A 16808-nucleotide genomic window follows, 5' to 3' on the forward strand; every position below is an offset into this window, starting at 1 on the left:
TGCCTCACTTCTTCCCTCACTGAAACGATTGAACCAACCCCTGCTCACGACAAATTCATCACAATCACCTTCACTTGCTGCATGTGCAGTTTTTAAATCATTGAAAAGGCTTTGAGCCTTTTCTTGCACTAATTAAAAACCAAACCTACTGCTGTCAAGTCGATTCTGACTCATAGCAACCATACAGGACAGAGCAGAATTGCCCCATAGGGTTTCCAAGGAGCGCCTGGTGGATTCCAACTGCCAGCCTTTTCGTTAGCAGCTGAACGAACGCTTAACCAATGTGCCACTAGGGCTCCTTTCTTGCGCTTAAAAAAAAAAACACCTTGCCATCAAGTCAATTCCAACTCATAGTGACCTTATAGAACAGAGTAGAACTGCCCCCTAGGGTTTCCAAGGAGTGGCTGGTGGATTCAATCTGCCAACCTTTTGGTTAGTACCCAGGCTCTTACCCACTGGGCCACCAAGGCTCCTCTTGCACTAAAAAACGAAACAAATCCATTGCTGTCCACTCGATTCCAACTCATAGCCATCCTATAGGACAGAGTAGAACTGCCCCATAGGGTTTCCAAGGAGTGGCTGGTAGATTCAATCTGCCAACCTTTTGGTTAGCAGCCGAGCTCTTACCCACTGGGTCACCAGGGCTCCTCTTGCACTAAAAAACAAAACAAAACAAATCCATTGCTGTCGAGTAGATTCCAACTCGTAGCCACCCTATAGGACAGAGTAGAACTGCCAGATAACGGTTTCCAAGGAGCGCCTGGTGGATTCGAACTGCTGACCTTTTGTTTAGCAGCTGCAGTTCTTAACCACTACACCGCCAGGGGAAAAGAAAGTAAGGCTAAATAAGAACCGTATGCTTGGCCAATTTAATTGACCTCTCTGAGCACCTGCAAAATGGTCATTACTATCATTAGATTAAGGACTGAATAAAATAATGTGTATATGTAAAATGCTTACCTCATGCCTGGCACATAGTAACATGGCTTTACAGTCAGACAGACCTGGGTATTGACCTTGTTCTTGTACCTACCTATGTGACTCTGGGCAAGTTAACTTTTTTTGTGCATTAGTTTCCTTTATCTGTAAAACGAGGTAATACTTCCTAAGGCGTTTGGAAGAGGTACATAAGTGCTAGCATGAAAATAAAAGCCAAAATAAGCCTTTTGGAAAAAAAAGTTTTAAATTGTTTTTGATTCTTATCTCTTTTAGGCCCTTCAAGATGCATAATTTGCCAGTGTCTCGGCTACACTTCCTCTGCCAAGCACTGCGTAATCCGTACTGTAAAATCAAAGAGCTGAAGTAAGTTGAACTGTTTAAAACTCTTTGGCATTTGCAGGTAAAGACTGGATTGCACTCCTAGATGATCAGACCTGAAAACAAAGTATAACTAGTGCTAAGCTTCCCCATAGCAGAGCAGCAAATTAAAAGATATGCTTCAAGTCTAGAAGGGGAGGAAGGTACAAATCTCTGCCCTTCCCTTCTTATTATGTGCTGTTTTTGCTATGATGAGTGGGTATCAGGTCATAGCACCTGAGAGATGTGTGTGGTGCCCCTTCTGGAAGTACACCCCATTCCTTTTCTTCCCAGGCTCCCACTGCCCTCCTTCTGCATTTTCTTTCAGTTGGGTCCTATCCCACTCCATGCAGCTTGATGATCCTTTTCTCTCCCTCCTCTATTCCCCATCCCCACCCTCATAGTTATTCCAAAAAGTGCCATTGCCCAATAGCCTCCACCCCACCCTGACCTCCCGTCCTCACTCTCTCAGGTGCCTCATCTGTCTACATCACGGACACGCAGGCAGGAGTCCCCTCGGTTCCCCGCCCCTGCCACACAGATCAGTGTCTGTTCTCCTCCCAGAGGTAGCCTTTCCAAAACCACCCAAGGCAACAAATTCACTTTTTTTATTTCTGTGAACATTTAATTATTTCACTTTGCATAACACAGAATTATATAAAGATGTAAAAGCCCTCCACCCTTCTGCCCCCCTACCCTACCCAGCCTCCCCCATCACTCCACACCCTACCACTTCCCATCCCTGACCCTGATCCCACCCTCCCTTGGTAATATCTTGTGTAGTAAATGTCTTTCCAGATCTTTTCCTATGCTTAAAAAAATTTTTTTTTTTTACTCAAACATAAATCTATAATTATACATAATATATCACTTAAAGAACTTTTGGGCATTTTGTTTGATAAAAAAAGAGAGAGATCCTATTATGTGATTTTTTTCTTCTTATTTAACAACTAGTGGACATATCTCCAATACAGTATGCAGGATTTACCTCATTCTTTAACATATTCTTGTATTTTTGAGCTTTCTTCCGCTATCTCCTTCTCCATGGTTCATGTTTCTCCCGTATTAAAAATAATGCTCTTCTCAACTGTTTCCCACCTTAGTCCTTCCCTTCACAGCCAAAGGTCCTTGAAGAACAGCCTCCCCCCACAGACTCCACTTCCTCACTTCCCACTCACTCCTCAGTCCCCTTCTGCCTGGTATCTGCTCTAAGATCAACAATAAACACCAGGCCCAGTGGACACTTTCCAGCTCAAGTCTTATGGGTCCTCTCTGCAGCCCTGGGGCACTGTGGAACATGCTTTTCTTAAAAGTCTTCTCCTCAGCCTCTGTGACGCTCCCTCTTCTGATTCTTCGGTCCTGACTGCTCCTTCAGTCCCTCATTGCCTCTGTGGTTCCTGACCAAAGGTGATTTTACACACACACACACACACACACACCCGCTTGTTTTGATTGTTGCTGGTGATAACAATTCCCTCAGAATGTGAATGAGCTTTCCATTCAATTAATTCCTAAGGATTTTTGGGATGCAGAAATCCCCACTACCTGCCACCCCTGATGCACATCTCCAGCCAGTTGCAACATTTTCTTTGATAGTCTGCTGTTTGCAGCTGCTCTCCTGGTACCAATTTCTGACTTGGAAATAATCTGGCTGCCCCGAACAAGAACCCACTCGATCCAGCTTAATGAAAAGGCGATCTATGTAAAGGGCATTTTCATGAAGCATAACTGTAGGAAGTGGAAAAGTGGTCAGGCAGCCACCTTCTCTGGGGTCATGGGATCAAGTTCTGCTTTTTTACACCTCTCTGTTCCCTGGGACCTCATCCTGGCATCCTCTAAGACACTTGCCTCTGTAAAGTACATGGTTCTCCTCCCCTAGTTAGGGCCAGGCCTCAGCATCCATGGCCTGGACCCTGGCCCCAACACCAGGTGCCCAACACCATCGTGACTATGGAATCTGCCTCTAGTGTGAGAATCTGCTAGGCTCAGGGTGGGTCAAATATCCACTCCTGGTCTAATCCTCTAAGGCCTACATGCGGGTGGGTGTTAATAAACAGGCCTGCCTAGGTCCACCAAAGGCTGGAGTGGCAAGGAGACACTTACACAAATAGAAGCTGTAGTAGTTCTGGACTGGCCAATGCTAATGTCCTGGAACACAAAAGGGTGGTCAAAATACAACTGTCTCTGCTCTCTCCCCCTAACCTCTGGATCTACACCCTCCCAGGCCCCCCCACCGTCTGCCCCACCTGCTACAGGTCACCCCACCCCCACCCCCACCATCCACCCCACTTCACCTCCCTCCTGCCTTCTTTACCCCCACTCCCCCTCCCTCGGAAAACTGATTTCCCATTAGGATATGTTTCTGTTCCAGCTCACATTTCCGCATTCACTCAGACTTTTGCAGCCAGATTCCCCTCCCACAGCGGAAGCAAATTTTCTGCTGTGAAAAATTCACAGCTTTACACCAAGAGCAGACCCAATCTCCCAACCTGCGCACTAATGGAGCCCTTCTCTGCTTATGGAATTTGAGGTCTCTCCTGCTTCTTTGGGGTTCTTGAGGATCTATTCCCTGGGCCCCCCCCCCAGACCAAAAGCTAACATCAGAGGCCCCCCGATGGGGAGCCATCTGAGGTGGAACTGATGCTGTGAACGTGGCTGTTCGTGGGGATGGTGTGGGTGCGGGTGGGACTGGGAATGAGGATGAGGGGCAGGGGTATGAGTATGTGAATGAGGCAGGGAGTTGGACAGGAAAGCGTGCCGGCGAGGCTGTGGGCCCAGGTTTCACAGCCCCAGAGAAATAAACCTTGGCTGTTCCCAATGAACTGGGCTCGCCCTCCCGCTGCCCTTCGGAGGTGAAATTTTTCGGGTTCACAGCTCCAAGAAGCTGCAGGAAGCTTCCGCTCAGCTCCTGTGTCACCTCAGTAGCAGGGATGGTGGTAGCGCCTGCTGCATCCGTCTCCTCTCCTCCTGTGGCGGCAGCAGCAGCAGCAGTGGTAGCAGCAGCAGTGGTAGCAGCAGCAGCCGTAGCAGCAGCAGCCACCACCTCCTCTTCCTCCTGGCCCTCTCCTTCTGTCCCAGCCCCATTGGCAGTGACCACGGTTGGCCACCATGTGGCCAACTCCTTTTCCTCCTTGCCTTCTCCTGTCCCAGCCAAACCGGCAGTGGCCACGCTTGGCCACCCCGTGGCTATGGTCTCCTCTTCCTCTCCGCCTTCTCCTGTCCCAGCCCCACTGGCAGTGGCCAGGCTTGGCCACCCTGTGGCCCGCTTCTGGGGCTGCTGCAGTTCCTGGGAAGGAAGGGGACAGAGTTGAGACCCGTTCTGGGGGTGAATGGAGGGGGCCGAGGGGTGGTGGTAGTGGGTGGGGCTAGAGGGCGGAAAAGGAGGGACTTGCGGGGCCAGGGGAGTGGAGGACCCGAACTGGAGCAGCTCTTACAGCCTGGAAGAGCTTCCACCTCAGCCAGTCCTGCTCCTTCTGCACTTCCGCCAGAGAGGCCCGGAGCAGCTGCAGCTGAGAAGCCGCGTCCTTGCGCTCCAGTTCCTGCTGCGCAGTGAGCACCTTCAGGTCTGCAGCCAGGGACTGCGCGGCCGACCTATGCAGCTTGGCGAAGTCGTGCAGCCACTGCACCCTGATCCCCTCTAAATGGCTCTGCCTGCGGGCGAAGCGCACGCTCAGGGCCAGGCCGCCCCAGGCGCAGGCTTCCTTGGCCTCGCTGGACACAGTGCTGTTTTCCAGGATGGCCCTGAGCTTGCCCTCCACCTCCTCCCAGGACGAGGACATATTCTCGATGTAGAACTCGGGGCCTTTCACGTGCCCAGCCATCTTCTCGTTGATGAAGTCCGCCACCTTGGCATGGTGGAACCCACCACAGGGGTCCTCAGGGTTCAAGGCCATGAGAGTTGAGGCCCTTAGCGGCTTTGCCGACCCTTCGGGGAAGGATCAACCTGTTACTTTCTCTCCTCCCCTCCCCCTCCGCCACCCACCCGCCACCCACCCTTGGAGTGACGCTCTGACCAGATTGCCTCACCCGAAGACACCTCCCCCCAGCCCTCGCCTCTCCGGGCCAGAGGAGGTGCAGGCCAACCACGCCCCACCTACCACGCCTACAGAGAGAAGACACCTGTCTCTTTCCAAAGCCTCCGGGGGAAAGGAAGCCTCAGGGCCAAACCCCTGAGGCGGCTACGCTGGGACTGTTCCAACTTCCAGAGACTGCGGGGGTGGGTGGGAGTGCATGAGAAAAGCCCCCTCCCCCATCCCAGGACTTAAGAGAAGCGGCTGCCGGCCCAAAAGCTCTAGAAGTCAGAAAGAAACAAAAGTGATAGAAAAGACTTAGAACCAAGAAAATAAAGTTCTTGTAATCAAATAAATAATACGCCCCCCCCACGTAATGGTTTGTTCCACACAAAGGGGGGGGTCCTCCTGTTTTTGGAATGTTCCAGAACAGGAAATAGTCCCAGCCCCTCAGGGACCTCTGACAGCCCCTTGGAGAAAATAGGTGGAGCCAGGGGATAGCCCCATCCCTTCATTGGCTCAGGATTGAACACTACAGTCATCCTAAATGGTCATAAATCCTGGCCATTTTGTCTTGAATCTATTCATTTCTGCCCTTCTACACCCGCACCAGTCCAGCCGTCCTCATCTTTTCCCTGGAACACTGCCGCACCCTAACATCAGATCTGTATCCTGCCCCGCCCCATCAAAAAAGGAATCTGACCATGTCTCGTACAACCTTCAATGGCTTTTTTGAGGCATATAGAATAAACCAGACAGACCTCGGGTTGAATCCTGTATTTTCCACTTTCTATGACCTTGTGTATAACTGAATCTATCGACCTATGATCAGGACTGAATGAGAAAGTGCGAGCAAAATTAAAGAAGTCATAATTTTTATGATCCTATTTGTGTAAAATGTAAAAACAAATCATATACATGTATGTGTATATATATATGCATATATTTATAATCTTGGAGAAAGGCGTGGGAGGATATATATCGGACTATTAACACTGCTTATATCTGGGAGGTGGGGTTGGAGGGGAGGTCGGGAGAAAGTTTGTGACTTTTAAAAATACATGTTTCTATGATTTTATTTCTTATGATGGACATATAACTATATGTACGCATACATTAAAAATCTGGAAAGATACACCAAATTTTTAACAGTGATTGTCTCAGAGTGACGAGAATGTAGGGCTTTTTTTCCACCCCCCCCTCTATTTTTTACGTTTTTTCTCTTGTGAAAATGATGTATTATGGTTTTCAAAATAAAAAGGAACTTTTTTCTGATAACATCTAACCTTTAATTTAATTAATTATATGTTTTATGTCCCCCTATAATCCCACCCTTCTGCCATCCTGGGAGATAACCTTGTTAATAGTTTGATATTATCCTTCTAGCCTCTTTCAGTAGGCACTTGGCTCCTGGCCATTGCACAGGCTTCTTGGTGTAGGATTTGCCCCTCAGCCCCTCCACCTTTTTTTGCTCCCATTTTCATCATCAGCCTAATTCAATTTCTAGTTCCCTTTCATGACAGCACTCAAGCATTTCTTCCTTTTGTGATTATTCTTGATCCTCCAAACCTCACCCCAAGGTAGGCTGAATTATGTGCCACTTTTCTGTGGCCTTGTAATACCTGTGCATACCCGTTGCAGCACCTTTCACACTGTGTTATTATCCATGATTTTCTCATTTTTTTTCCCACTGATGGCATTCCTTGAGATTAGATTCTGTGTCTTAACTACCTCTGTTTTCCCAACGTCTAGCGCAGTGGGAAGCACTCGATTAATAATTGTCAAATAAACTGAAAGGATTCATGACATCAGTAAGATGCAAACAAGTACATTCAAAGAGAGCCTCATTTTCTTTCTTTTCTGAAATGTCTTTTTCTCCTCACAGACTGATTTTCTGCCACCTTACAGCTTCTTGTGGTAGGGACCTCTCCCTAGTATTTGAAACTAACCAGCATCTGACAGATTTGGAGTTTGTAAAAAATACCCTGGAAGATTCGGGAATGAAGCTTCTGTGTGAAGGATTGAAACAGCCAAACTCTGTATTACATAAACTGAGGTAACTGATAGCTGGAGAGTTTGATGCCTGTGTTCATATCGTTTTTTGTCAATTTTTATTTGTCGGGGGGAAAGCATAAATAAAGTGATGAAGTCATTTTTCTGTTCTCTGAAGCTTCTACAGATGCCTTATTTCTCCTGCTTCTTGTGGGGCACTAGCAGCTGTTCTTAGCACCAATCAGTGGCTCACTGAGTTGGAATTTTCTGAAACAGAACTGGAAGCTTCAGCTGTGAAATTTCTCTGTGAAGGCTTAAAAGATCCAAATTGCAAATTACAGAAGCTCAAGTAAGTTTTAACTGTTAGATTCCATTCTGCAAGAATATTTTTTAAATTATGTAGCTCAAAATGGATGTTGTATGACGACACATTGCAAGGAGTCACGGAGAGGGAGAATGCAAGTGACAGTACCCAAAAAGATCCCTATGCAACAGGCTTAGTAAGAGAATTTTCATTTTAACTGTCAGTAACATCGGTGAAAGTAATAACCCAGACTTCCTGCACACTTACTTTGTACCAAACATTGTGTTGAGTGCTTTGTATACATGATCTCCTTTCCTCTGAACAACACCTCTGAGCGGTTCAGATTATTACCCACATTTTCGCAGATGAGGAAATTGAGGCCCAACATCATCAGGCTAAAAAATGACAAAGGCACAGTTTGAAACCTAGAAGTGTCTAACTTCAAAAAAAAAGCCTATGGTAATTACCGTAACCAAAACTTCGTTATCATATGTGTGTGTGTGTTCAAACAAAAGCTCTTTAGGATTAACGTTTCTAAAATCACCCCGCAGTGATTTTAGAAATTGTTTTGTGATAGGGATCACAATAGAGGGTTCTTCTGGACAGAGCAGGAGAAAAATGTAGAACAAAATTCAAATTCACGAGAAAAGACCAGAGTTATTGGTTTGACAGAGACTGGAGGAGCCCCTGGACACCGTGCTAACTCAGAACTGAAGCCACTCATGAAGTCCACCTTTCAGCCAAAGATTAGACAAGCCTATAAAAGAAACGATAACACACGTGAGGAACGTATTTCTTAGTTCAGTCAAGTATACAAGACCAAATATGGCAACACCTGCCCAAAAGCAAAGATGAGAAGGCAAGAAGGGACAGGAAAACTGGACAAATGGACACGGGGAACCCGGGGTGGAAAGGGGGAGAGTGCTGACATGTTGCTGGGATTGCAACCCATGTTACAAAACAATTTGTGTATAGATTTTTTAATGAGAAACTAATTTACATTGTAAACTTTTGCCTAAAACACGATAAAATGGGAAAAAAAGTCTTCTAAAATCCACTTTGAAAACTTATTTTATGCAAAGTGCCTCTATTTAAAACTTAAAGTGGGAGCTATAAATACATCTCCTCATGAGCCCCTTTCAAGACTAAATTTGGAGCCTGGTAACTCAAGAGAAAATTGAGAAATCAAAGCTTGTAGTATCACAATGATTATTGAAAATGATTGCAGAAAAAATGGATGGGAAATGGTTCAATGAATTGAACTACTTAATATGGAGAAACAAAGGTTGAGAAGACAGTAAAAACCTCTCTTCATGCCAATATTATGTAGATGATGGTGATGGGCTGGATCTCTCTAGGGATGGCAAATTAATAATGGACATTTAGCTAAGAGAAAAGGAAAGATGTTTTGACTATAAATTTTTTTAAGGATGATTATAGAATTTTCTCCCTGGGATTTAAGAGGCTAAATTCATGCAGGGAATTGAAATGAGATTAGGTCAGCTCTATGTTTCTTCTCAAACCTTTCTTCTCTCAGGCAGTCAGTTCACATTTATTGAGTTCCCGCTGTGGGACACATTGTTTTGGAAGCAATACACAAGTCCCTCCCGTGGGGGTGAGGAATCTGTGACATACACAAAGTTGGGGACCTTGTATCAGTGGGTCTTTATTTTCTCTGCTTGTGTGGTATTATTAGTAGGGAGTTAGTGAGGCACTAAAGTGGCCAATTCTATCTCTGTATATCTTTCCTTCCAGGTTGTGTGCTAGCTTTCTCCCAGAAAGCTCAGAGGCTGTTTGCAAGTATCTTGCCTCTGTTCTCATGTGCAACTCAAACCTCACTGAGCTGGACCTGAGTGAAAATCCCCTGGGAGACACAGGGGTGAAGTATCTTTGTGAAGGTCTCAGGCATTCCAACTGTAAAGTGGAGAAGTTAGAGTAAGTCTCTTAGAACTATCTGGCATCATCTTATGACTGTTGAACTGGTTGAGTGCCTACTATGTGCCAGGCTCCATGTTTGGTGCTTGTCAGAAGTCATATCACTTCATTTACTCCTTACATTAACCATATAAAGTGGATTTTTTAATCCCCATATTACAGATGAGGACACTGAGGCTCAGGAGAAGAACGTGACTTGTCCAAGGTCACACAGCTAAGTGGTACAGTCAGGATGTAACTCCAAAACCTGTCTCCAAACCTCATGCTCTTTCCAGTATACCACAGCCCTATGTGTTTATACAAATGATACTAATTAAATATTAAATATGTGTAGAATACCTACTATACACACAAGACTGGGTGGTGAAGTACCACAAGTGACAAGGCTGCCCTTAAGGACACACAGATATGAAACAATCAAGTGCCAAACCACTGTGGAATCATTTAGAAATGCCAGATGAGCCAAGGGCAGAGGAAGAAGTCACTGTGGGCTGGAGACCTCAGGAGGAGGCTCTGTGAAGGAGGTGGGGCAGGAGCTGGCACTTTAAGGATGGCTAGGACTTAGCTAAGTGGGGAGGCTGGGAGAACATTCTCAAGAAGCCAAAATGACAGCAGTGGCTGATTTTTCTTCTCTTTTTCTCTGTGTAGCTTGAGCACATGTTCCCTCACAGATGCTAGCTGTGTGGAGCTCTCTTCTTTCTTGCAAATGAATCAGACTTTAAAAGAGCTATTTGTGTTTGCCAATGCCCTGGGGGACACAGGAGTACAGCATCTCTGTGAAGGTCTGCGACATGCGAAGGGTATAGTTGAGAATCTTGTGTAAGTGTTTTCTTGTTCTTGTCCTTCTCATGGGCCTTGGCATTAGGGTCCAGTGGGACTCCCTGCTGCCATTGTTAACAGCTACCTTTTTTTCCCCATCCCTGCAGGCTTTCTGAGTGTTCTCTCTCTGCCACTTGCTGCGAGCCACTTGCCCAAGTCCTAAGTTCCACCCGTAGTCTGACAAGGCTGCTTCTAATTAATAACAAAATTGAAGATTTGGGACTGAAACTGCTGTGCGAAGGATTGAAACAGCCTCACTGTCAGTTAAAGGATCTGGCGTAAGTATCGTGGACTAGAGTCGCAGGCAGTTTTCTGAAGTTTCAGCAAAATCCTAAAATTAAGTGAGTATTTTGGTCTGATGATTTGCATCTCCCGAGGAAGCAATAAATAAAGAGCTGAATAATTTAGGGGGAATAAAGCTTACCCTCTATACTCTGACCCAAGGGTTTGGTTGTTGTTTTAACGTGACACTGCTTTACAAAGTGCTTTTCTAATGGGCAAACACAATTGCTAAAGGGACCCTGTACAGATGAAATAATGCCAGCCTTCTCTACCTTACTTTCTGGCAGATTGTGGACTTGCCACTTGACTGGAGCGTGTTGTCAGGATTTGTGCAATGCACTCTACACCAATGAACATCTGAGAGACCTTGACCTGAGTGACAATGCCTTAGGGGATGAGGGTATGCAGGTGCTGTGTGAAGGGCTGAAACACCCCTGCTGCAAACTACAGACCTTGTGGTAAGTTCACAGGACCTCTGTGGCCATTGGGTTCTTGCTCCAGGTTATATGTGAAATGGAGGGCCACTGTGGAACTTGGGGTCAAACGGATGTTTTTCTTGAATCCCCAATCCCTCATAGGTTAGCAGAATGTCATCTCACAGATGTGTGCTGTGGAGCCCTCGCCTCTGTCCTCAACAGAAATGAGAACCTGACGTTGCTAGACTTAAGTGGAAATGACTTCAGGGATTTGGGAGTGCAAATGTTGTGTGATGCACTGATTCATCCGATATGTAAACTACAGACCTTCTAGTAAGTCACTGTGATGGGAGGAGGGGCAGGGAGATGGTCAGGGCAGGCATATTGGGTTTGGTCATAGCCCACTGCAGTGGGGAAGGAGAGGAAAAGCTGAGGGCAGGCCAAGCTTAGGCAAAATAGCAAAGTAAGTGAAATTACCAATAGGCCTTTCCTCCTTGGACACGGGAGCAGAGAGAGGAGAGAGGCAGAGAACAGGCAGTGCTCTATCTCATTGCTAAGGGAAGCAGCTTGGTGTAGGAACAAAAGAGATCTAGATTCCACTAGGCCTGGTTCAAATCCTAGGTCAAGCATTTACTAGCTACATGACCATGGGCAAGTTACTTAACCTCTCTGAACTTCAGTATCCTTGTCTGTGAAATGGGGCTAATACTAGTAACGGATCACCGGGGTTAATATGGAGACTGAATTAAGTGACACAGCAATTGTGAATGTACCTACTACAATCCTTGGCACATAGTGGACGCTCAACAAATGTTAGGCCGGTTTCCCTTTTCCTCTTCTAACATCTGCTAAAGGACTTAATATGTGCATTCTGAGAGTTTTCGAGACTCAAAGGGATGAAGCTGTAATGGCACAATTACAGAAGGTGGCAGTTTTGACCCTCTCTGGTCAATATCCACCTGCCAGCTCAGCAGGCTGGCATGACACACAAAGTAATTCTTAATTAGGATACAACTGTGCTCTGTAGGCAGCTAACCAGTGGCCAAATGACCATTTGTTTCTGGCATCCAGAATTGGAACACATAATGGAAAGTAAAAGCTGAGTGCAAAAATTCCACATTCCAAAGCCAATTCAATAGATTGAAGCTTAAATGAAAACAGCATCAAGGCCTGATTATGAGTCTGGCTGAAACAGAAGCTGGGTCTCTACTAGCTAAGTGAACTCTGTTTGTTTCAAATGCTCAAGAGTGCAGTGATTACTGCTCAGCAGAGGGAATTATTCACAACTTGATAAGCCTCAGAAGTCAGGGGCCTCCATGGTGTCTTTCTCAGAAAGAGGCAGCTGGAGTTTGTGTCGTCAAAAGGTTGAAACCAACTCAGCAGTCAACCCTAACGTTTCTTTAAAGGGAGAGTAATTTATTGTTCTAGCACTCCCCGGTATGTGTGCTGCAGCAAAGTTCATAAATGACAGCAAGGAGAAATTATTTTGTTCATCATGGCATGCCATTATTTGTTGTTCTATTGTAAATTGTCACACCATTTCCTATTTTTCTTGATCTCTCTTTGCCTTTTAACCAGTATGCTTCCGTTGTATTTTCAGGCCAACCCTCAAACCCTGTCAATAGCAGTGGGCAGTAATAGCTTACAAACACACACATGCACACACACAGACACACACAGAGAGAATGAGTGAGAATAGACACAATTCACTGACCACAAATAAATTTTGAATGTTAGAATGTATATGTACGATAATGTAATCAATAAAAATATATATTTACACAAGTAAAGGTAAGAGAAAGATATGGGTCGATTAATGTGACGGTGGGCTGAAGAGTGGGTAAATCAGGAGAGCCTCCTGGAAAGGGTAGTCTTCTCTGGAAATTGAAAAGGCTTGAGGAAGGTTATTTCTTAAGAGCTGCTTGAGTATGGGCTCTGAATCTTATTCTTCATGGCATCTTGCACTGTAAACTTCCTGGCACAGTGCTTTGCATATTATAAGCACATATAGGAGAGCAGTAAGTAATGTAGAGCATCTGGGGGCAAGGCAAGGGGACAGCTAATAGTATGTTCAATAACGACTAGATGTCCAGACATTCAAAATGTCAAGGGAAAAGAAGAGTTGTGTTCTCAGAGTGACAAAGCTTACCTTCATTCATTCAGCAGTACTTGTTGAATACATAATATGTGCCAGGCAATTGTGCCAGGTGGTGGGGAGACAAGGACGAATAAGATATGAGATGTGATCTGTGCTCTTGAGCTAGTGGGTCTAGCGGTAGCGACAGGCACAAATACAGATTATTCTAATACAATGAGGTAATCACAGGTTCTTAAGAGAATCATGGCAGGGGATGCTTAACCTAGCCTGAGATGGTCAGGAAAAGCTTCTTGGAGGAAGGGCCACCTGAGTTGAGTCTTAGGACTATTGCCAGGGAAAATGGAGGTAGGGATGGAAAAAGGTAGTTCAGACTTAGGAGATAGCATGAGCAAAGATACCCAGACAATGAACAGCATGGTTTATGGTATGCGACGGGGATAAGGGTGGGAGATCGCCAAGCAGTTTGGTGTTGTTGGAGCATAAAGTGCAAAGCAGGGTGTGTCGGGGAGGGAGAGGGAAAGGGAGCGTCATTATTTGGGAAGCATTGAGCTCCTGTTTATGGTGATAGAAAATTTTGCAATGCTTGTTGGTAATGGTTGCACAGCATGGTTAATGTAATTGGTGTCACTAAATTGTACACATGAAAAACATTGAAGTGCAAATGTTGTGTTAGGTATCTTTCTACAACAATTTACAAAATAAGACTGGGGAGGTAGGCAGTGCTATGTATACCATGTGTAATAAGAAAGACTTGCTAGCAGAATTCTGGGTGTAAGTTCAGTCATCTCTCTTTCTCTCACATACTCTATTATAGTACAATTTTGGGCCTCTCCCCACTCTACCTTTTCAAAACTGGCCCCAAGATAGGGCCAGTTTTGATTCCAAAGTTGGGTGCAGAATCAGTCCACTGCTGTCGTTTCTCACTGTCACATGGGATTGATCTTGAGAACTGATCCTAGTCCAGATCCCTGCCAGCCCTGCAGTGCCGTTATACTTGGGCTCCAAGGTCCTCTTAGCCCACACCCAAATGTGCAGCCATTGTTCTCTAAAGTACCATATATGTCATGATGACTGGGTGTAAAGGAGTTCCCAGAATCAGCCACAGGCACATGTGTGCTAAAACCTGCCTTTATCTATCTACAAAGATGTAAGCCCTTGTGTTGATCCAGGGGCACCACTTAAGATTTCCCATTTCTTCAAGGTAATTTAATTTTAGGGGCTTTGGTACCTTTCCCAGGCACTGGGCCTTGGATAAAGCCAGCCTAGCTCACCCTGATACATATTCCTAATTCTACACTTGGAAAGAAAGGTAACTGGCCTCTTAACTCCCAGGGGACCTCTGGGCTCCTTAAGCATATTGGCTCACTACCTCCCTAACAATGAGTTCTGCATATCAGAAGGTAACACAGCTTTTGCCAAGTCACTCAAGAAAATCTAAAAACTCCTGTTATACACCACTTCCAAGGCATTAAAAGCCTACTTGCCCTATAATTGAATAAATAATAGGATCACTCATTTTACTTTAATAAAGATTAACTTTTCTCCATTAAAACTAAAAACTGTACCTTACTTCACACTTGAAAGACCTTCAGCCTTCTTTTGTTATCATTGGGTTTTAATCAGGGATTAAACCGAAACACATATTGAGTTTGAAGTGCCTGTGGGATGCTTTTGAAGTTTTCTAGTATGCAGGTAGTTGGCTATAGGAAGAGATCATCTATGTAGAGGTGATAGCTAAAGCCATGACAATGGCTGAGATCCCCTAGGGAGAGTGAGAAGGGAAGAATCTCTGAGGAATATCTCTGGGGAGTAAGTCCTGGGCAATACCAACTTTTAAGAGGTGGGTGTGGGAAGGAAAACCCATGAAGTATACCAATAAGAAGGAAAGGTCAGGATGCTGTGGTGAGAACCAGGAGAGAGTGGTGTCCTGCAAGCCAAGAGAAAAGAGAATATGGAGGAAGAAGTGTTCACATGTAGCAGAGAGGTTCAATCGAATAAGTACTGAAAAATATCCATTGGATTTAGCAATTAGGATACCATCGGTGACCTCTTCTAGTGCTGTTTTAGTGGTGTGGTGGGGCCAGAAACCAGACTGCAGTGACTTGAAGAGCTAGGAGATAAGGAAGTGGAGAAAGTGAGCCGAGACTATTTTTTCAAGAATTTTGTGAAAAGGAAGAGAGATGTGGGATTGTAGCTAGAGTAAGTTGTGGGACTAGGGGAAAGAGGGAGTTGTTCTTTTTTTTTTTTTTTGCCTTTGTTTTGAGATAGACACATTTGTAGGCTGAGAGAAAAGAGACCGTAGAGAGGGAGAGGTTGCAGATACAGGACTGGGAATGAATGAACTAATGGAGCAGGGCCTTGGTCAAGGCAGGAGAGGATAGGAGTGAGAATCCAAGAGGAGACTATATATTTTAACTTCTGAGACTCAAGGAAAGGGACTAAGGATGAAAGAGGAGGCCAATAACCGAGTGGATGAAATAACTGAGTGGTGCTATGGATCTTATCCTGAAGAGCAGGAGAGCTAGTGCAGGCATCTGTTGGCTTGGCTTGACACAGACTTTTTTTCCTTTTTTATAGCATTGACACGGATCATTTACATGAAGAAACATTCAGAAAGATGGAAGCTTTAAAAATGAGCAAGCCTGGAATCAACTGGTAATTTCTAAGGAAAGCTCCAAAAGAATTGACTGCATATACACCCCCTCTGTCTGGCACCATCTTTAACAGTTGTACAGTATTCCTGTTTCAAACCTGTTAACCTTTGCTGAGAACACTAGTGTGAAAAAAGCAGTAGTGATTTCTATTTCTTACATAGAACCATCCACTAAGTAGGATGGCAGAAGCACCTTAGCTCAATTGTCCTCGGCAATAATAACACCTTATGTTTCTATATTGTGTTAAGTGTTTATTATGCTTTTTGCAAGAACCTCTAAGGTGGTCAGATGAGGCTCAGAGAGGTTGTGACTAGCTGCAGGTCACACAGCTAGTTAGTGGGAGAGTTGGGACTGGAATCCAGCCAGATCTCCCAAGTCCCAGATCATGCAGGGGGAAAAAAAAATAGAAAAAAAGACACGTGAATGAGTCCACCTAAGAAACAAGCTACTTGAAATGATTAAAGAACAAGAGAGTATACAAACACACACTACATCTTATGGTGCTGATTTTAAGTTAAACTAAAATTTGAGAAAGAAAGAAAGGAATGAGCTGGATTAATAGGGAAAGGCTTCATGGAAGAGGTGAAACTTGAGTCAAATTGAGATAGGTGGAGATATACTGGCCAGGGGCTTTAAGACTGCGGGGCAGCAGGGCTGTGCTTGTGCGCAGCCCACCACAAAGAGCCTAGGGAGAGAGAAATGTTTGCATCAGAATTTCTGGAGAATGTGTTTTTCAGTTTCCAGTCTCAACTCCCTTTCTGAACTTTTGGTACCACCCCAATGTGTTTGTATTTGTTCATGGTCACTCATGATTGACTGACTCCTCATGCCTGACAGCACCTCGCATAGCTTAGCAGGGATCCTACACGACCCTTTGTTTATATCTTTGCCTAGCTTCCATGAAACACCAAATGAGACAAGTGGAGAAAGGGAATGCCAGGCAAGGAAATTAGCACAGTTGGTGCAATAGGGGAGCTCTGGTGGCACAGTGGTTAAGAGTTC

At 45.1% G+C, this 16808-nt stretch overlaps 2 protein-coding genes across 3 annotated transcripts in view; one reads left to right on the forward strand and one right to left on the reverse strand.

Moving 5' to 3' along the window:
- Window positions 1-16467, forward strand: part of LOC100668744 (NACHT, LRR and PYD domains-containing protein 12) — a 53779-nt gene extending 37312 nt beyond the window's left edge. For both annotated transcript variants that reach the window (XM_064278664.1, XM_010594695.2), the window contains 9 exons: window positions 1213-1302; window positions 7192-7362; window positions 7477-7647; window positions 9358-9537; window positions 10186-10356; window positions 10464-10634; window positions 10926-11096; window positions 11217-11387; window positions 15730-16467. In XM_064278664.1, the coding sequence (XP_064134734.1) occupies window positions 1213-1302; window positions 7192-7362; window positions 7477-7647; window positions 9358-9537; window positions 10186-10356; window positions 10464-10634; window positions 10926-11096; window positions 11217-11387; window positions 15730-15811 (1378 nt within the window). In that variant the 3' untranslated portion in view covers window positions 15812-16467. The remainder of the gene's footprint in view (window positions 1-1212; window positions 1303-7191; window positions 7363-7476; window positions 7648-9357; window positions 9538-10185; window positions 10357-10463; window positions 10635-10925; window positions 11097-11216; window positions 11388-15729) is intronic.
- Window positions 3581-5258, reverse strand: TEX13B (testis expressed 13B). The gene is made up of 2 exons (XM_064277966.1): window positions 4663-5258; window positions 3581-4526 (listed from the first exon to the last, which is right to left on the reverse strand). Exons 1-2 carry the CDS (start codon window positions 5187-5189, stop codon window positions 3683-3685), a joined length of 1371 nt encoding a protein of 456 aa, XP_064134036.1. The 5' UTR covers window positions 5190-5258; the 3' UTR covers window positions 3581-3682.
- Window positions 16468-16808: the final 341 nt, after the last annotated feature.

Source organism: Loxodonta africana, chromosome X (genome assembly GCF_030014295.1).
Source record: "Loxodonta africana isolate mLoxAfr1 chromosome X, mLoxAfr1.hap2, whole genome shotgun sequence".
In the NCBI taxonomy this organism is placed as follows: Eukaryota; Metazoa; Chordata; class Mammalia; order Proboscidea; family Elephantidae; genus Loxodonta; species Loxodonta africana.